The following is a 22,080-nucleotide window of genomic DNA, read 5'->3' as shown; positions in this document are numbered from 1 at the left end:
TGACTGGAACTTTTTGCCACTCTGTGCAGGTTGCAAACACCTGAAAAGCACGTGAAAGCACCATGAGTACTAATTTTGGCGTCTTACATCAATTTTAGTAGGTAGGCGGATTTGCAAATAATGGAATTCATGAATAATGAGGACGGACTGTATTTAAGCTTATTCCACCTACATTAGGAGGTCTGTATTCAGTTTGGAAAGAACTTTGACTTCTGAATAGAGAAGCAGAGTTTTTTAAAGTTAGATTGCTTTATATTTCTCATCTATTTTAAACTATAGAATAGCTATATAAAGTGAAGTAGAATCAAAACAAGATTACCAAGGTTGAAGGTCAGACAGAAAGAAAATAATGCAGGTATCTATTAGCAAAATGCATGCATATGTTAACCATTACTACTATGTTGTTAGTTTATTTTACACCTTTGTATAATGCTTGACGGCATCAGTGTCATCCTTTTAGATGTAAAAACATCTCAGGAGGCAAGGATTTGGCAATTTTGATAGTGGTTAAATTCGCATGCTCCACTTCAGTGGTCTGGGGCTTGCTGGTTCAGATCCTGGGCGCAGACCTAACACTGCTCATCAAGCCATGCTGTGGTGGCATCTCACATAGGAGAACTAGAATGACTTACAACTAGGATATACAACTACGTACTGGGGCTTTGGGGAGAAAAAAAGAAAAAGATTGGCAACAGATGTTAGCTCAGGGCCAATCTTCCTCGCCAAAAGGAAAAAAAATGAATATAGTTTATTTTCCAAAAGTGAATAGTATTTAAGCCAATAGTTTTAGGAGATTATAAGCATTGCATTTATTATAAGGCATTTGATTTCTTCATTGGTTGTTCTGTGAGAAAAACTGTTAAAGGAGAAACCATTTTTGTCTCACTGCATTTGTTTTATTGAATGCTAATTTCATGCTTAACTAAGGCATTTAAAGTCTTCCTTTCACATTTAGCTTTAATGAACAATAAAATATGAATTAATACATTGGGCTGTAAGGCAACGTTATAGATACCGTAAGAATATTGTAGGCATTTTGTGTTAATTTCTTTATAGTATAAAATGCTAGTATTGCTAAAAACTCTTCAGTAAACAATTCTCCTAGGTTTTTATCTTTTTAGTCTCTTGCTTCGTGATTAAGCAGCTTCATTGTGATCATAGATTTTACCTGAATGGCCTTGAAATAATTTCTTCACATTAAATGCAAATAATTTATAGTATCACATATTAAACTAAAGTCAGATCTCAAAGAAATGCTGTAGGTAGCCGTGAGCATAAGTCAGTCAAAGTTGGATCAGTTTAATGAACAGCAAAATTGAGTCTACCTTTATAATTTGGAATGCAGTATAGGAATTCTGTATCCTAAATTTTAATGTGATTTTCTTTCATATAATATTTTGAGATAGTTTTGATTAGATCCAAAGTTCCAGAATTGTTGAAGCTACAGGTAAAGACATCTATTTTATGTTATGCTTCTCAAATCAAAAGCAAAATGGGATGAACAAATATTAAGACATTTATAATTTAATTTTGGCAGGAAAGGAAACTTTGGAAGTACTCATTCAAAATAACTGCCAACTCAGCATGAAGTATGGCTTAGAAATATGTCTGTGTCCACTTTGATCTCAAATGTTATTGATTGTTCTTTCTCATATAGTGTCTTCCATTTGTATTTAAAATGCCGTACTTTCTTAGTTCTTCTCTTGAGCTTTTCCTGCGATAAAAAGAAACATAAAGGTACAGTGACATTTGGTGTTGGATCAGGGAGAACATAATCCAACGTAGAATAGTCAGACTTCTGTAGATGAACTCTCAAAGAATGACTTGGAGCCATTAGTTTAAAGAATTGAGGATTCACTCTTGGGCACCTCTGTGAAGACTGTCTCTCAGATCAAAGGCAAGAGTGGGACTTACAAAGGCAAAAGCCACACAGTTTCTCAAGGAAAAGCGCTGGCCCATGGTTTGTCATTTCAGCACTGGTGTGGGCTGAATGCTGAGCCCCAGATCCTTATGTTGAGTTGAGATGGAACAGTCTCAAGTTCATCAAAAAGGCTGTTTTCCGGACAATTCTGAAGAGATTTATTAGAAGCTTACTATGGCTTCTTTTCTGGGGTCCTGACTGCTTGCTGTATAACACCCCCAGGCTCCAGTTCATGTAGCAAGCACATCTTTAGTCACGTTTCCCGAGGATCAGCTAAAGTATCCAGTACTCCAACAATCAAATCCACTTTATAGGCAGCAGAAAGGGGGAAGCACAAGGATAAGAGCGTGCCCTTTCTCTGTTAGAGAAGCTTCGCAGAAATACCCTACAGCACTTCTGCTTGTAGCCCTTTGGTCAAATCTTAATCAGATGACCAAACCTAGCTGGAAGGAAGACTGAGAAACCGCCCTCCTCCACATACACATCAAAATAGAATGAGGGTTTTGTCAGTGAGGAGGAAAGGGCCAATGGTTACTGGGATAGGCAACCAACAATTTCCACCATGAGGGTACACGGAAGAGAGTTTTATTTCCAAATAGCGCAAAGTTATCTAATGTCTCATCGATCTGACTTCATCAGCGTAATGAGACCTTTTGATCTTTAAATATGTCTTAGTAAAATAGTGCTTAGTAATGTTAGCCATCCTGTTTTTCTTAAAGCTCTCCTTAATGTTTATCTTGAATAGATTTCCAGAGGCAAATAAAATTTATGAACATGCATTTTAAATCATGACTAAAATGGAAGTCTGTGTAGTACCTCTCTGATTAACTTTCTTATGTAATATACCATATAATAAGCATTACATTGTCGCAATAAAACCCTGGTCTGGTCTCTAGCTTTAATCAGCAAGGTAACATAAGAGAACAAGAAAAGGTTAAAAAAAATCTCCAGAAACAGTCTGTATTTTTTTAGAGCTTTTTAAAAATATCCCTGTTTTCCTCTTTTTAGGCACTCGGTAATTTAACACTTCCCCAGTGATGGTGAAGTCGTATGTGAACATATAACTTAGTTGGCCAAAAACATGTGAAAAGAAGTGCTCAACATTTTCTCCAAGTGGTAGCTTTCAGAGCCAGTGAGCAGTTGTTCTTGTTCCCCCTCCCTGCTGCAGTTATTAGAGAAGCCCCTGTAGAATGGAGCCTCCTTCGCCGAGGATCTCCGAGTGTATCCTCTCCACCAGGGTGGACGTGTGGTGTGAGCAAGAAGTGAACTATTGTGCTAAGCCATCGAGATAGGGAGTTGTTACTGCAGCGTCGCCCAGCACGTGCTAACTGATGCTCCTCCCCAGAGTCTCTTCAGCCAGTATCTCCCCAGATAATAAATTTTCTCTTGCCAAATGAGCAGTAGGGTGCCGAAATTATCTTTCAGGTGGCATAAAAAAGTCTATTAAAAAATAAAAAATGCCTCTATCTATATATCACTCTCTTTAAGCAACAGATACATGTAAAGCAGCACATTTGAAACCACGTGGATGATAAAACTTTATATTCATCACACATTTTCCTTTATGGGACATGATCCATGAGCGTAAGCAAAAGCAATTAAGAAGTTTTAATTCTAATTAAATCCAAAAGATTGTGAGAAAAGATCAGGATGGGAGACTGACTTTAGCCACACTTTAAAATTGAATGATGAATTAGCAGTGCTCAGAAATGAGCACTTTATAAATAATTTCCTACAGTGGTATGACTTGCTGTTTTTTTCCAGTGATAGTGAATTATTTATCACTGAATAAATTCTTACTAAGTGGCACGTGAAACACTGTTCTTAGTACTGGAGAAAGATGGGGATAAAGAAGTCAGAGATCTGGTCCTCAGGGAGCTAGCCATCAAATAGAGAAGAAAAAACAATCTACACAAATGTAGGCAAGTGTACAGGGCAGAATGCATTCAGTAGTGTATGTTATACAAAAAAATAGTCTCTTTGGGGCTGGCCCCGTGGCCGAGTGGTTAAGTTCGCGCGCTCCGCTGCAGGCGGCCCAGTGTTTCGTCGGTTCGAATCCTGGGCGCGGACATGGCACTGCTCGTCAGACCACGCTGAGGCAGCGTCCCACATGCCACAACTAGAAGAACCCACAACGAAGAATACACAACTATGTACCGGGGGGCTTTGGGGAGAAAAAGGAAAAAATAAAATCTTTAAAAAAAAAAAAAAAAAAAAGTCTCTTTGAACTCATTGGCAAGGAATAACGCTATCTAGATATGCTAGCGATCTTTGTGGAAGAAAAGACATTTAAGGGAAATAATGAGGTATTAAGCACTTTTTTTCTATGCATACACTATACTCTGTTCTCCTTTATCATATACAAATTGGGATCTGAAATATGAGTAAGATCTTTGTGGTCAGAATCTAGATCAGAAGGAGAACTTTCCTACAAGTATAGAAGGAGCATAAAGAGGGAATTGCGGAAGCAATGAGGGGGCAGGTGGGGGAGGTACAAGACCTATGCTTATACATGTGGAGTATAGGAGAGTGTGAATTAAGGTTGAAAAGGTGTTAAAGTATTTAGCATTCTGCTTTGTAATTATTTCTTGCAGACCTGCTTTGCATGACAGATCACATATTCCATGAGTTTAGGGGCTTCATCATTCGTCCTGTGTCCCGGAATGGCTTGGCCCAGAATGCCACCCAAAGGAAAGAAGACCCTACTAGAGATATTTTTCTGAGTCCTGATTCTTGCTAAAAACCCAAAAAAGCTGGATTCTGGAGAGCCATAATTTTTAAATAGTTCATTCTACTACACTGAATAATTAGTAGCAATTAGAATTAGGCAAGTCTCTAAGGAAAGCAGAGTGGATTGAAAGCCAGATGTATATACTAAGAGTAGCAATCTGCCGTGATCTTCTTCCTCTGGATTAGGGTTTTCTACCTGTTTTTAATGTCATCAGGCTCTTTGGTAGTCTGATGAAGCCTATTCCACTTCACAGAATAGTGTTTTATAAATGCAAAAAATAAGATGCAACAATTACAGAGTGTCTTAATCTGCTTCAGCTGCCATAACAAAATACCATAGACTGGGTGGCTTAAACAACAGAAATTTATTTCTCAGGGTTCTGAGGGCTGGGAACTTCTGGAGGCTGGGAAGTCCAAGGACTTCCCACCTTGACTGGGAAATCCAAGGTGCAGGCACAGTGGGTTTCATCCTGAGGACTCTTCTCTTGGCTTGCAGGTGGCAGCCATCTCTCTGTGTGCTCACCTGACCTCTTCTTGGTGGGAACATGGAGAAAGAGAGTGAGCTCACTGGTGTCTCTTCTTATGAGGGCACTAATTCTATCGTATCAGGACCTCACCTTTAAGACCTCATTTAACCTTATTTACCTTCTATAGACCCTATCTCCAAATATAGTCATTTTGGGAGTTAGGGCTTCAACATATGAATTTAAAGATGACACAATTCAGTCCATAACATAGAGGAAACTAATATTCCAGTCGATTATCAAAATATTTAAAAATTATGATATATTAAAATATTTACTTCTTCATTAACACAACGCATAATAAGATCTAGTGAAGATAATAGTTACCATATTTTAAAAGTAGTAATGAACATAAATAATAGTTCAAGATATATGCAAGAACTGAAATGTAATATAAACGTATCTGTGATTATTTGGTGGCCAAGTCATAGTACAGCTAATACTACTGTGGTTTGGTTTAAATTGCTATGGAGTTAGTGGAAGTCAAGATCGAATTTTCCCCAATTAAATTCACAGATCCACTCAATCCTTGGACCCCAAGTTAGCACCTCTTGCTTTGGAGACTTCTCAACTGCTCAGGGGCCAAAGTGGTACAAAAAGCAGCAAACATCCCATTTTTACTGTCCTCCAGATGGTGACTGGGCCCTTTTTTGAAGAATTCTGGACACATGGAGGATAGAATCAATCTAAAAGTTGATCCTCTTGTATTCCTTCCCATGATGCGTAGAAACTAGACTTGAACCAGATAACTTGCCATTTGGTTTGGGCAAAGCCTTGAATACTGACCCAGGAGTAGCTTCGTGAAGGCTTGTAATAAAGATCTTCCTTCCCTATTGGGAAAGGCTTGAGTAGGAAGTCGTTCTTGAGGCGGATTTATTCATGCCCTGAATAGACCCACTTTAATGTCATTTTGATCGTTTTAGCTTGAAAAGAGCTGCATACCACAAGTACAGAGGAAAAAGGAATGTCATCCTTTCATACCTCATAAGTAGGTCCCATTCCCTGATTTTGACCCACTACTAAATTAGCAGAAAATATTCCATTGCTTGATCTACAGTATTTTGTATAATTTTCGCCTCGTTTGATGCTATTTCTTCCTTAAGACCAAGGGTTTAAACATGCTGTCTCTGCCATAACTTCAACAATAATCAGTGCGCATCTAGGAAAATGAAAACATAGACTGAGGTGCAGGGAATAACAAAAAGGTAAATGAGTTAAGCTGTTTCCTGTTCTTTCTTTGGGACGTGCAAGATGCTAGTTTTTTAAACAAGTTGGATTTATCACTGAATTTCTAGACTCAAGAACATTGATCAGGTAACAGAATTTTCCTGAGCCAAATTATTTTATTAAATTATTTTCTGATGTCTGTGAATTAATCACGATAATTGTTAGCTTTATGAGGAAGTCAATAGAATTCCTCGATCTGCAAATTTTTTCTGTCTTTACCGTAAGTAGTACAGGTAGCTCAATTTTTCTAGGTTTGAGAGTCTCCTTTTAGGATGAAGCAACTCTTTGATTTATTCAAAAGACACTTTCACTAGCTGTTCTCCAACAAAATAGATAAAGAAAAGAAAGAGGAGATGAAGCCTAAATTGCTCTGCTTTTCTATTCACTGAAAAAAATGACTGAAGGGCTACAGATTGCAAGTATTGAACAAAATGAGATTTGGAGATTATCTGAGGATTTTAATCAGGCGTTCTGCCTAGAGCTCTATTATCAAAGAGATGGCAGTGGAGCCATGCATTGAGAAATAAGCATTTTCTGTTGTTCTTTTTACTCTTTGTATGGTCTCCCTTATGAAAGCTAAAATATCCATCAATTATGTCTACAATAGCCTTAAATTAAAATACCTATCAAATGCTCAAATTGCATGAAATGTTAAACATTTACTTTTTTTTTCCCCCGGAGGAAAATTCACCCTGAGCTAATATCTGTTGCCAATGTCCCTTTAATTTGTATGTGAGCCACTGTGACAGCGTGACCACTGATGGACGAGTGGTGTAGGTGTGTGCCTGGTAACTGAATCCAGGTCGCCGAAGTGGAGCTCACCAAACTTAACCACTAAGCCACTGGGTCTGGCCCAAACATTCTTTACTTTTAAAAAAAGGTGTTACTTAAACTTAATCAGAATGCCTGTGCGTAGAAGTAAAGCACAGAATAATTACAAGATGTGGTAAATAACCTTATTAAGAATGTGGTGTAAGGAAAATACAGTGTTTAGAGAAAAGGAATGCATGTATTTAGAACTTTACTTGGAAATAGTCAATATATTTTTACAGCATCAAATTCAGGCAAAAAGCAAGTGACAAGGTGAGAAAATATGGAGTTTTTGTGTTCTCGGAAAATATCAGGCAAATAGTATCTGAGAGGTCAGATGCTAATTGACAGCTTGTTGGGTAAAGTAATCATGAATACTAAGAGCAATCTGGGGAAAATTGATGGATTCTGGAAGACCCAGAACCTTTCAAGGGAGGTAGTTGCCTCAGGCTGTGATCTGCTAATTCATTTTCAGAAATGGAACCAGAGATTAAACAGCTGCCCAAATCTCCTTCCTTTGTGAGAAAGAAGAAAATGTGGAAACAATAAGCTGAGAGAGAGAATTTTTCAAGAAATCAAGTTCTAGACTCACTTTTAGAGAGAGTACCTATGTAGTCCTAACTTGAGACCACCTACTTTTGAGTTTCAGGATTTGGGTTATTTTTATTATTATCTAAAGTTTACTTCTCTACAGTATTTGAAAGTAAAAAGGAATTGTTTTTGCCAAATTTTAAAAAACAGTAGTGGAAATATAGATGATTGTAAGTTTCCTTTTTGCATTCTTCTTATCTTTAAAATTTCTAAAACAATATAGACATAAAAATGATATCTGAAATGAATCTGTGGTCTTTGCATATCGTATTGCAGCTGGCCATAACTTTTAAGGATCTATAAGATTTAATTAAGATAGAGAATTGTTTTTGAGTTGTGTTTGTGTTGTTGACATTGTTTTCCTATTTACTTATGACAGTGATGCTGTGAGTAGCGGTAGACGTGATAGTGCTGAGGGCTGTTCTTTTGGCCCAAGTGCCTTAAAAACCTGTGAGTGCCTCAAATAAAAGCTTTTATTTGTTTTCATGTCCTATTTTTATGTGTAGGGCATAATATGAAATGAAATATTCCACAGAGGGTGGTGACAACTGTAGACAGAAAGGCCAGCCCTGGGCACCGCGGGCGGAGTGGGAGCCCCAGCGTCGGTCTTCAGCCTTTTCTGTTCATGACCCTTGGAGGAGGCCGCCTGCATCTGTCCTCTCACTGCTGAGTCTGAGTTTCCTCACCTGTACAATGAACATATTTAGATAAATGACCTGTATGTTTCTTTTGGCTTATTCTGAACTGTTTAAACCTATTTGGGTGACTGGTATCACCATGTTTAAAATTATAAGGTTTACTTTGTTTTATGGAATAACTACAGATTTAGAAAATATGGATAGAATGGTGGATAGCACAATGGCTATAGAAATATTCTGGTTATCTCTAGCTACAGAACAAACCACCCCAAATGTAGTGGCATTAAACAATAAAAATGTACTATGATATTCTCTCTCACACTTCTGTCATGACTGGGCTCAGCTAGGCGAGTCTTGCTCAGGGTCTCTCATGCAGTTACAGTGAGAGGGAGGCTGGGGCTTGAGTCATCCCAAAGGCTTCCTCATTCACATGTCTGAGGGTTAATGTCTCTCGGCTTAGACCTCAGGTGGGACTGTTGGCTGAACACTTACATGTGGCCTCTCCAAGTGGCCTACACTTCTTCGCAGGATGATAACTTGGTTCTAAAAGTAAGTGAACCAAGAAAGAGAGATAGTTAGGAAGAAGTTGTATTACATTTCTGATTCTTTGGATCAATTCACTAAGACTGGCCCACCAGGTCATCACATTTGAGGCTTGCTGAAGAATTTGTGGGCATATTTTAAAACCAACAAAAAGATACGTATATATAGCAGTCTTTTATTTCCAGTTCAAGTTGTCTATTACACCCCGTAATGTGAACAATTACATAGTCCACAAAAAATGTTGAAGATTCTTGGATGACCTCTCTGCTATTTCTATATGTGTATTCAAGCTAATTTTAAACTCTAGTGTAGTTCCCTTTGTAAAGAAGTTATTTATTAAGGAATCTTTAATAGAGGGTTATAATTATGCATTTTTTATTATATCAAGCTTGGGCTGAGATCACCTGTACTTTCATTAACAAATGTGTGTGTCATCTAACTTTGCGTGCTAATACTTTGAACAGTTTTTGTATTCATCCCCAAATTTTAATCACTAACTTAAACATCTGCTTTCTTTGAGCAGCACTTGTGAAATGATATGTAAACAAGCTCTGCTTCTTATTTTGCCAGCAATTAAGTCCAATTTCATCAGAGAGTTCTTCTGCTCCTCACGTACTCTTCACCTGGGAGTGAAAGGGACTTCAAACCTGGAGCTCTTCTTTCTTCCCTTTTACATCCACACACGCTACTGTGTCATCATCCTAAGCAACAAAGAGGTGAGAACAGAATTGTGGTGTATGCTTTCATCATGGGCTGGCACTTTAGTGGAATAACCAGTACAGGCAACTTGAAGGCAGCTGAAGACTCTAGTCATGAAGATAACAATTTTAACCTTCTAGTCACTAAACAAAGAGCTTATCCTCAAGAATAAGCGAAGAGTTACACTGGTTGTGAGTACATTTTGTAATGGCTGCATAAGCAGAGTGAAGGCATGCCTAACCTTGCTGTGGCCCTATCTGTATTAGTTTTCTATAGTTGCGTAACAAATTATCAAACACTGAGAGACTTAAAGCAATACACATTTATTATGTCACATTTTCCGTGGGTCAGAGCTCCAGACATGAGCTGGAAGGGTCCTCTGCTTAAGCTCTATCAAGTCTTCAATCAAGGGATCAGCCAGTGCTGGATTCTCCTCCGAGGCTCCATTGAGCTGCATCTAAGCTCTCTCAAGTTGTTGGCAGAATTAATTGCCTAGTGGCTCTGGGATCCATGCAGCTTGCTTCTTTAAAGCCAGCAGAGGAGAGAGACGGAGAGAGACAGAGACAGAGACAGAGAAAAGAGACTTTGGAGGAAAAGTTTTATGCCATTATCTCCTTCTAGAAACACACTGCCGTTTGTTGACCTGAGGAGTGAATTTATAACCCACAGGAGATAGTCCCAAATGTATCAATTATGCCCTACATTGAATGCGTGTGCAATGAAATAATGGTATTTGCAAAGAGGTGTTATCCTGACCAGGTGTCTATAGGATCATTTACACATGAAAAATAATATGGCCTATTAAATATGTACAGAAAAGTTTAATTTTACACTTAAAATTACCATTTAGGAGGAAAAATGCTGTTCTATAGTAATGCTAAATATTTTTTTTGAAATTTCCTTTAAAGAAGCTCAAGATTTAACTGAAATCCTGTGTATAAAACTGTGAAAAATAGTAACTATAGTGTGATCAGTAGTTTAATCAAATGCTTCACGATTACTTTTTTATATCAATTTATTATATAGCCCTAGAAAAAATGCTAGAGTTAATTCTCAATAGCATAGTAAAGAGGTTGATTTTATTCTTTGAATTAGTTTGTTGGAATATTAATATTTACTTCCATAGATGTTATCTAAATTAATCAAAATGTAATTACGTTTAACTTGGCATCTCACTTTATTAAAACATGTCTTTTGATTACATATATTTTGTTCTTGTCAGAAAAAATATTGAGAAAAACAATAATTATGAAATTATATTCCTATCAATTGGGAAATAATGTCCTTAATCTAAAGTATTGCATTGAATTACAATTACTTATCTGGGCAAACACATCTATTAGTTTACACATTCAATTTTATTGCTAATTACATTGAAAAATGCAATTACATGCTTAAATAGATAATCAAACATCCAAGTCCACGTAGTTAGCTCCTGTTCTTATTAAATGTATGATAACTGCTTTGCCATTAAGAACCACCTGTTGAAAACTATAAAGTAATTAGGCCTCAGTTTGATAGCTTTCCATGTGTAACACAGACACATTTCTACTAACACTGCTATCAAGGAAAGGCCGTTGGTTTCATTTTGGATGTTCCATTTGAACTTTCAAATAAAAAATGAAATGATTTATGTAACAGCTGTTTGAGAGTAGAAACAGTTTCACAAAACTTCCACCAGTGTTCATAGAAATTCTTAGCTTAGGGGAAAACCTACAAAAGCCCTAAAAATTCATGCTCTCAAATGCCAGAAATTCAAAGAAGTTTCTGCTGGCATGTGGACTGGGACAGATTCAATGGAAGAACCTGGAGTAGAATCATGACCTGAGGAATTGTACCTTCCGGGAGCAGGAGTTGACAGACCCCCACACAGGTACTGCAGAATACAAAGCAGTGTATGACACAATGCTGGGGTTTTGTCTTCACTGTCGTGCCTGTGTGAACATCTGTTCTGTGTAGTCCTGGGTTCCCAGGTAGGGAACCACCTGGCATTGCTGGGATCATCCATTTGAGAGAGGTAGGGGCATCAAGCAGGGATCCTTGATATGGGGCGTGGGTTAAGAGTGGGTTCCAGTTGCAGCCACTTGCTGTGGCCTAACCAGCCCAGTTCCACCAACCCACGATCCTTTTTATTGAGCCAAACCAGACTCTTTCTCCCCTCTGGTAAATTTATCTCCTAGTCTTTCATTATCCTTTTCTGTCTACAAAATTTGGTCAGAACAAATGGAAACAAAAGTCCAGTTATTGCTGACATGAGGCAGCAGGGATGGGAGTCAGCATCCCTGAGCAACTTATGCAGATTGGTCCAGTCCCACACCAGGGCCCCACACACCAATGAGAGTTTCAGCCGTGCCAAGTCAAATAAAATGTGGACAGGGCAAGAGTGCCCTCTTCCCAGGTAGAAGAACCTGCAAAGCTGCCTCCTTGTTTTATTGTCTACAACAATTTAGTCTAAGGTTATGCCATACCAGTTGTTAAGTATCTTGTATGTCACTCTGGCCCTTATATTTGCATAAATAAGTGCAACCACTCGTCTGACTATCACTCATTTCCTTCTCTGTCAGTCTTTTGTGTCTTTCTGTCTCTGCTGATGCAGAGATTAAGCTAGCAGTCTCTATTATGTATATTTTTAAATATTCTACAATCAACGTGCAACTTTTTTCAATCATAATTTATGTGCAGACTTTAATAATACTGATTTTTGCTTAATTTTATTGAGTGTGAAGGTGAAAACATTATATTATGCTAAACTCTTTATGTAATTTTACATTTAGGCAAACTAACTTCAGTTTTATGAAAGTTATTTTTATAGCTGAAGGGACTGAGTATTATTTGAGGGTGGTTTCTTTTATTTTCCATGATTTTTAATGGTAAGCCACGTTTCATTCGCCCTTTGATTTTTCATTGGATTTGTTACCACTGCATTTCTTTTTTTGATAACTACATTCCTCCCCACAGGCCATACCCCTGAGTTGTTCCTAGAGAAGCGTAGAGGAGATGAAATTTCATTTGGCCCATAAACACTTTGAAACATTTATTAACCTCAGAATGCCTGCTGGCAATATGGGGGCAAGTCAGGTAAACTTGGAAGTCCCAGTGTGGTAAATGTTCATGAAGTTACACATGGTTTGAGCCCCCTCCACGCTGCAAGGCTTTCTCTTACTTCACCCACCTTCCTTTCCCCCATTACTGGGAAACCATCATCCTACAATAAGCAGTGCAGACTTTTTCAAGAAAAATATGAGATGAAAATCTGAAAAAGAGAATTTTGTACCTAATGGTAGTTATTTATTCTTGGTGGTCACCTCTGGGTTCCTTACCAGTGATACTACGAGTTAGTCTGTAAAGATTCCACATGCCTCTGGGGTACCAATATTTTAGCTCCAGGGGACACCACTTCAAATGACATGTAGAATATGAAGGAGCTGTAATTCCTGTTTTCCCAAATCCATGTTAATTTTATGGACCCTCTAATTCTTGTTTTTAATTGATATAATTGACGTAACATTGTATAAGTTTGAGGTGTACAGTGTTAGTTTGATACATTTATATATTGCAATGTGATTACTACAGTAGCATTAGCTAACACCTTTATCATGTCACACAATTGTCATTTATTTTTTGTGGTTCAAACAATTAAGATCTAGTCTCTTAGCAACTTTGAAGTTTATACTATAGTATTGTTGACTATAATCACTATCCTGTACATTAGATTTCCAGAACTTAAATCTACTAGTTGCAAATTTAGAACCCTCTCATTCTTGAAGGAAACTGTAGAATATGGAGAATGACTATTGCAAGTTTTAAAATTTGACACCATCAAGCTGTATTCTCAATAATTTCATTATATTATTTTGTTCACTCCTCCAAATACAGTTTAATTCCCCAATAGTATAAAGCCAGTTTTCTGGGTGTGGAGAGAATGTATGCACAGAAAGGGCATGAACCCTGAACCCAAGGGAATCACATTCCAGTGGAGAAGAGAAACCTGAAGAAGGTTAGCCCAGCTCACATGGAAACTTTGTGTTAATTTGAAGTAGCTACCCCCTCCAGGTGGATGAAAAAAGCTTGCTGAACACATGGCACATTCATAAGAATCGGAAAAATGCATTCTTTCCTTCAGTGAATGCAACATTGAGCTGGGACAACCTTGCCCTCAACAAGATGCCCCTTGCAAGACGTAATCTTTCCTTGTGTACATGGTGTCCTGGAACATGTCCACTAATTTCTATAACACAGTCAGACAGATTGTGACCATTTCTAGAATAGAGGGAAGGGTGTGTTTCTATACGATAGCACAGGCAGGAATAATGGATTAATAGAGGAGTTTGGGTAAGAAAGGTGAGTAGAAATTTGCCAGTAAAACAGAGTTTGGGCTGGGGAGAAGTGTGTTCAGGAGAAGATTCTAAGAACATGAGGCAAAATAGCTAAGCATGAAATTGCATGGACACTTGAATTGCCAATTCTGAGAATGATTTGTTGGATATGACAGAAAATGAGTTGGATAGATCAGTCAGACTGATAATGAGGAGGGCAGTGAATTTTAAGTTGAATAACTTAATTTTATTTTTATTCTTATTGAAAGCAGGAACTCAATGGAAGATATTTAGCATAAGCATTATCTGATTTCATCTTTGTTTTAGAAAGCACCTCTGGAGCCGAAACAGAGAGTAGATTAAGAGTTGGAGACAGAAACTGCAGACTGAGAGAATGGCTAGGAAACTCTTGCAATCTCTTACACTGCTCCATGCACCTGCATTCTATACAGCCCTCTGCTTTTTGCTTACTAGGAGTAAAGACAGAGAGAAGGATGTGAGAAGCAATGGTGAAAAATGAGATGGTGATGATAGATTTGGGGGGAGGAAGACGAGGACAAGAGAAAACTATAAACATGAATATTGATACAAAGATCAATGTTAATGACACTGAGTAATAGTCACACTTGAAGGGAAGCAAATTTTCATTTACTTGTAGGGCAAATTGGTGGCAAAAATTTGAAGAGAAACTCTTCTGAAAAATATGGTGATAAAGGTGAAGAGAGACTGTTAATCTCATTGCCACACTAACTTCTAGAGTCTAGGCCCAGCTTTCTGTTATTTGATGAGAAGTTTTCCTACAATCTACGGTGTCTTTTTATTAAACAATCAATTTATATGCCATTTAAATATATATTGCCTTCTCCAAATGTCTGTGGAATAATCTCTCAGGCATGCAATTAGGATTGCGTTAAAATTGTGTTAAGAAAGTTTTAGTGCAGGCATATAAATCTTTTTGTACGGCTCCATCTCACCCTTGCTGAGTCTTGTAGCTCAATCATTATATGAAAAATAGTATTTTAAAAGAACAGCGATTATTCTTAGTAGTCAGTTTCACATTATAATTATGGCAAAGTCAAATAGTCAGCTACAATGATTAATGATCTCTCTCTAGTATATAGAATTTAACATTTTAGAATTTTAGCTTTAGTCTCATGTGCCTGTTTAGCCCTCAAAATAATATAATATTGTTCAGCCAATTCAAACAAATAAATTACAAAACCTATCAAGATCTAGGCCCAAGATAAGAGGATAAGTGGAATTTAAGACCTATGAAAAAACATGGGAATTTTCAGAAATGCTTTTTTTTTTTTTTTTTTTAAATGATTGAGGTTATTTGTATCTGGAGGACGTCCATGGCATGTCCAAGGTTACCCAACTAATTAGTGACAGAGCTGGAATTAAAACTTGCCTGCCAATTCTGTGTTTGTCTTCCTCCTTTCTGGGTCATTAACAGCAGGTCTTCTTGTAAAGTTGCATGCAACTGTATTAGTTGACGACTTGCATTTAACTAGATAGACAGGAAGAACAAAATATCTTTTGTCAGAGTTTCTTACAATTGACAATGGGCTTTGGCCTCTTTCTGGGAAATATAAATCCAAGTAAACATGCTGACTGGAAAATATGAAATTAAGAGCAGAAAGGAAATTTAATATGTGACTATTAGAATAGCTCACATTGACAAGTGTCTGTTATGTGTTGGATAATTTCATTTCCCTTGTCACAGCCTCTAGACTGAGAATGTAAGGGGCTTTTCTACTTTAAAAGAGTTCTTTGTTGCATTTGTATTCCTTTCCTGGTCTGATTTTGTTTAAAGAAAAGTGGAGGGAAATTGACAATACTACAGATGACTTTCCTGAATAATTTCCTGACATAGCATTATTTTCAATTAAACTTCTTTTTAATAAAAAAGAACATTGAAAGTGAGCAAGTTAGACAAAATAAGCTTTTGAGAAATCTTAATATATTGTCTAAGATGTGGAATTAAATGGAATTGAATGGAGACTTAGTTACTGATATTTCAGTTGGCTAATCAATGGCTAGGAAGCTGTTTACAAGTTATATTTAAGAAAAATATTCTGGCAAATAGCAGTTTGCTCCTTTTCTGTCAACTTCCATGAGTTGTTTTTCATTTGCACGGAGTAGACAAGCTATAAGATCAGGTTTCATTCAGGCACACATTTAAAAAACAGGTAATTATGGTAACTCTACTCGCTGAGTCTGATTTCTTATGAATACTATATTTTGGTTAAAACAACTGATTTTTAGATAAAAATAAAAACAAGAAAATAGTAAAAATTTAATATATCATTTTCTCCAGTCTCTGGGGAACTGATGCATTTGTAATCTACTTCAATTGTCATTGAAAATTTCACATCATTTATATTGATTACTCAGTTGTATTTGTAGTAAAATACACACACACACAGAAAACACATTTCAGATTGCTAGCTTAGATTTATGTGTGCAAAGTACGTGGCTGCTTAGGAAACATTGCCATTTGAAAATTATATCTAATGTACCCTTTATTACCAGGAGTGCATGGATTTAAATACTAAAAAATTAAAAACGTTCAAACTTTTCCATATTCCTTTTTTCAGCACAAATTAAAGATAATTGTGGATCATAATCAGTAAAATTTTATGGAATATTACCATATGAAAGTAAATGACGAAATTAATTTTATTATAAACAAATCTCAATTGGAGAGGGATAATAAAGCTATAAATAAATTGACCTCACAATCAGAAATTACTTATGCTTAAATTGTTTCCAGATTAATTTTTAATTTTTACCATTTCACTCCTCTGAGATATTTACAATATCTTGGCATATATATTTTTATTATGTGATCAGTTTACTTTTATATATTTTATGTATATATTGCCTGCTCAAAGATAATCTTTGGAATAGTCTGTAAAAGCATACAGTTAATATTAAGATTGTGGGTCAGTTCAAACTAGTTACAATCCCAGCTTTGAAGTTAGGTTTGTTTCCTTTTGCTTTCCTAGTAGTTAGTTGCATGCCTGTCACAAGCAAATTCTGGTACGAAATTCTTCATTGTGTGTCTTAAACCTAAATTTACCCGTCTTCCTTTTCATCGATCCTCTCAAGTCTTGGCCCCACCCTAGATCTTTTGTGTCAGCATCTGCGTTTCACAAGATCCCCAGGTGGTTTGTATGCACAGGAAAGTTTGAGCCCTAGTCTCAAAGAATGTTCCCAGTCCATTTAAATGGATCTCTTAAGTACCTGGTAAATGCCAGGCAACGGGTCATATGTGTTACCTCATGTAGTCCTTACAGCATCCTAACTATCATTCCACTTCTTAAGATTTAAGCATTTTTATCAGCACCACGGTCTAACCAACTGAGCTAGCCGGCCAGCTCACAAACACCGTGTGATTTCACTCAGATGTGGAAGATAAACACACACATGGATAAAGAGAACAGATTAGTGGTCACCAGAGGGGAAGGGGTGGGGGTGAGGGCGAGAGGGGTAAAGCGGCTCATATGGATGGTGATGGATAAAAACTAGGCTATTAGGTGGTGAACATGATGCAGTTTGTACAGAACCTGATATATAATAATGTATACCTGAAGTTACACAATGTTATAAACCAATATGTGATCAATAATTTAAAAAAAAGATATAAGCATTTTTATAAAAGCCTTTACTATGGAAAATATAAAATATACACAATTCTAGAAATAAAGCTGGGATAAATCCCCCTGTTCCCTTTGCTCAGCTTCAACAGTGCATGGCCAAACATGTTTCATGATTATAATGAAGCAAATCCCAATCATCACATAATTTTATCCACAAATAATTCAGTAAGTGTCTCTACAACCAAAAGGTTCTCTTTTTTTTTATATAACCATGATACCGTTACTTCTAGAATATTGTGAATTTTTTTCTTCTTTTTATTGCAGTAACATTGGTATAGCATTATATAAATTTCAGGTGTACAATTTTTTTTCTTAAAAACATCAGACATCCAGGCTTTGTTCATATTTCCCTGATTGTCTCATGATTGCTAGTATATTTTTTCTGTCATTTCATTTTAAGTGTCTTTGTTTGAATTGTAAGGGAGGAAAAGTAATTTTTCCTCCACCCTTCTGGGTTCCTGACTGAGATGCCTGTAGTAAAAAAAGGTTAACAAGAGAAAAGCAAACAGAAGTTTATTAACTTGTATACCTCGTGTATACATGGCAGAGGTATACATGAAAATGAGTAACTCCTCGAGGTGGCTTAGAATTCAGGCTTAAATACTATTTTAGTAGGGAGAGGGGCGAGGGGATGTTGGCCACATAGAGGAGAGGAAATGATTTTTAGGAAAGATGAATGGGCCCTTAGAAGAATAGATGGGAAATATGACAGTCTGTGTATGGTGTCAACTTCTAGTCTCTTCCTGTGATGAGTCATTCTTCCCTCGTTGATAAAACTCCCAGGGAGGGAATTTATGACAACTGAGTTCCTTTTGAAGGATCTCTCTTTAGGCAGCTAAGGAGAGTTCAGAGAAAGCCTCTCCTTGCGTTTGCTGATTTTCAAGTGCCTACAGCTCAAAATAATCAATATACCAAACCAGTGTATTTTGGGGTGGCATGTCCTGAACCCCTACAGTCATATTTTGGGGTGGCATATTCTGCTACCGTTCAGAATCAAGATCTAAATAATGTTCATCTATTGTGGTTGAATGATATGTCTTTTGAGACTGTCTCTCTCCGTCCTTTTCGTTTAATCTCTAGGTTCCTAGAATAAAGGTTTTGTTCGTCTCATGTTACGAGGAAGAACATGGAACTCGGGGATTTAGTAAGCTTGCCTGAGGCTTACTAGCTAGTAAATGACAGTGCCAGAATTAAAACCAGGCTTGCCCACCTCTATTGATTTTTTCCTCTCTCATGTTGCTGCCCTTGCATCGTTCCCACTTTTATTTTCACTCTCTCTGTTTAGTCTTTTGTACTTTTTGACTGATTACTTATTCTAAAAGATCTTCACACCCTCACTTGCTCATTTAGAAAACTTCCACTTTAAAGTACAGACTCTTGGGGACTCAGACACCCTGCAAAAATGATGTCACTCCCCTCCAACAATAAATTACGCATTGAAGGAAAAAAATTTCCTCTTTTGCTTGATTGTCTATTTGTTTTAAGCTAGCAGCCTACCAAGGATATTTGTAGCTATAAAGATCAACTTCTGCCACTGCCATCCTGGGACCTTATTAATCCATCTGCATATTCTGGTTGTGTGCATCGTTTCCCCTACGCTATGGTGGGGCTGTATTTAAGCCGTACCTTTCTCCCCATTTAGGTCCTATGTTGCTTAGTAATGCACAATACATGGATGTTTTTATGATATACAGATTTTCCTCATAGCAGAAAGATTTAGCCTAATTTTCTTCTGAGCTTTGAAAATTTAATATTATTATATGGTTGTGTTCTAGATTGGAGAATTAATATATGCTGTGGAAGGAAACGGTATGATCCCCTTGCCTTCCAGCTTCCTTCCAATGAGTTCTTCCTCAAATCCACTCGACTACAGCAGTTCTCCAGAAGAAGGTACAGTTTATGTATGTTTTATTTCATTTATGATGTTGCAGGATGGGACTGATCCTCATATAGTCACCTAAGCATCCTCATGGCAAGTTTTTCCAATATGTAATTAGATTTTGGAAGGCTCCCTTTTCACTTTATGATGTCAGCATCCATGTAATAGAGCACCATTTTAACAAATTAAGAAATGTCAATGGTGATTCCTTATTAAATCTATTTTTCCGTTTTCAAGTAAATTGAAATTTGGCATTCAAAATATTTACTTAGAAAAATTTTACATTTCCCAACTAATTTGAAAATCGCTACACTTTCAAATTCTATATGTCATAATATAACCTGGACTTCTACCTTATATTCTAGTTTAAAGTATAAGGTTGTGAGAGAAAATGGCAGTTCTTACCAGTCCTTGACAGATGTCTTTCTTCACGTTTATTTCTACTCCTCCTACCTTCTAATCGCTCATAAGAGCACAGTGGTCACTGCATTTTTGAGCATGTTGATGATGTGTCTATGAAAGAACCATTGCTGGAACTCTTTTTAGAGAATACCAGTAAAATATCTTTGATTCCTGAAGGCATACTCTTGAATTATAGTCATGCGCCACACAGCAGTGTTTCAGTCAACAACAGACTGCATATACGACGGGGCTCCCATAAGATAAGTACCATATAGTCTAGGTGTGTGTGTAGCTATACCATCTAGGTTTGTGTGATACACTCTATGATGTCCGCACAATGAGGAAATCACCTAACGGTGCGTTTCTCAGAACATATCCCCGTCACTGAGCGATGCAGGACTGTACTGAATTAGGGTTACTAAAAATGTGTTACCTGTATATTTTTATTCTGGTTAATGAAGGTCATAACTGCAGTTTTCTATTTCAAACCCCCCAAGTCCATCCTGGATAACAATTTCGAGGGCATAAATGATCATTGCAGTCATGAATGTTTCTGCTTCCTCTAGAGTGTAATAATGAAGATCCAGTTCTGTATTTGAAATGCAAGCTCCGTCAGATCCTGGATGTGGACCTTAGATTGCCGCTGATTAATGATGCCAAGGAAAAGGCTTTGGTTTTTGCAGCGCAGCAACAGATGTCGAGTATAGAGTATGAGAGAAGGTTGATTACAGGCACTCTGGAGAGCAGTAGTGTCCGCGTGGCCATCGCCCTCCTGGGACTGACCAAGATTGAGGTGGGAATCGAGGCCAGATGATGCACTTAAATTCATCTCTCCTTAAAAATATACAGAGCTGTTACTACTTAATCATAACAATATTTTTACGTAGAAAAATGATGAAAGCTGGTTTTCCCCAGAAAGACAGCTCAGTAGCTTTTTTCCTTTTTCCCTCGCTAAATAGTAAATCTACAACAAGGCATTCTACTGGGTAATTTCAGGCATGATAGTGTAGTCACTTAATTCACAGTAGTCCTCAATTCTGGCTGCACATTGGAATGTCCAGGAGAACTTAAAATAATACCAGTGCTCAGGCCCTGCTCCAGAACAGTCATATCCAAATCTCTGATAAGGAGTGGCTGAGGACACGTTCTGAAAGTGACCCAGGATGTTCTGTTGTGCATCTGGAGAGGATCGTCCCTGGGGTCAGATTACCAGGCTGAGAATCCAGACTCTAACACTGTGGACCTGTGTGACTGTGGGCTGGTTACTTGAAAATCGTCCAACTTTAATTTTTATATTTTTAATCAGGAAATTTTGGTAATTTATGGAAAAGAAGTGAGATAATTATGTCAAATTCTTAGCACATTATCTGGTATATAATCAAGTACTGTCTATACGTATGGCATTGTTGTTATTATTATTACTACTACTATAGACTCTATTAGTACAGCTTGAACTCTGTTTTATAGTTGAAATGAGGTACAGTCTATTCTCCACAGAGCCACCAAAGTGATTCTCTTAAAATGTAAACCTGCTCCTGTTGCTCCTCTGCACAAATTACTCTGCTGGCTTTCCAGCTCATGTCAGAATAAAAACCAAATTCCTTAGGATGGTCTTCATGACCCTGCTGGTTAGTCCCACCTCCCTGCTTCTGTGATCTCAGCATCTCCGCCGGAGCGCATGCACTCACGTTGCTCCCGCAGCACAGGTCTCCTTCTATTCTTCAAACGCCCAGGGCGTGCTCCCCACGGCCTGCGCACTGTCTTTGTTACTTTTCCCTGGATATTACAGGCTACCTCCTTCAGTTACTTCAAGTCTGCTGGAATGCTCTCACTGAGAGTCTGCTTTGCTAACTTCTATTTTTTAAAAAGCATCACTTACCTCCACCAGGCCCTCTGAAAATCCTAAATCTCCTTCAGTTTTCTCTTTCACCTGAGAGTAGTGTATTTATGTGTTTACTCGTTGTCTGTCTTCAGCAAGGGCATTTGTAAGAAGATATTTGTTTAGTTAACTCTCATATCACCAGTGACTAGGAAAGTGTGTGCTGTGCCAAAGGTAGTCACAAAATCTTTGTTCGGCAAAGGAATTAATGGTAACTGTTTTCATCCTTGTTGAAGATTTACCTTCATTGACATAC

The 22,080-nt window shown here is 37.5% G+C and overlaps 1 protein-coding gene across 2 annotated transcripts in view; it reads left to right on the top strand.

Annotated features, from left to right (window-relative positions):
* CFAP47 (cilia and flagella associated protein 47) overlaps positions 1-22,080 on the top strand; it is a 431,185-nt gene that overhangs the window by 232,364 nt on the left and 176,741 nt on the right. For both annotated transcript variants that reach the window (XM_046672810.1, XM_046672809.1), the window contains exons 41-44: positions 8,183-8,253; positions 9,555-9,700; positions 19,440-19,554; positions 20,512-20,738. In XM_046672810.1, the coding sequence (XP_046528766.1) occupies positions 8,183-8,253; positions 9,555-9,700; positions 19,440-19,554; positions 20,512-20,738 (559 nt within the window). The remainder of the gene's footprint in view (positions 1-8,182; positions 8,254-9,554; positions 9,701-19,439; positions 19,555-20,511; positions 20,739-22,080) is intronic.

The sequence above is a fragment of the Equus quagga genome, chromosome 10 (genome assembly GCF_021613505.1).
Source record: "Equus quagga isolate Etosha38 chromosome 10, UCLA_HA_Equagga_1.0, whole genome shotgun sequence".
NCBI lineage: Eukaryota > Metazoa > Chordata > Mammalia > Perissodactyla > Equidae > Equus > Equus quagga.
This window is presented reverse-complemented; position numbering and strand designations above follow the sequence as displayed.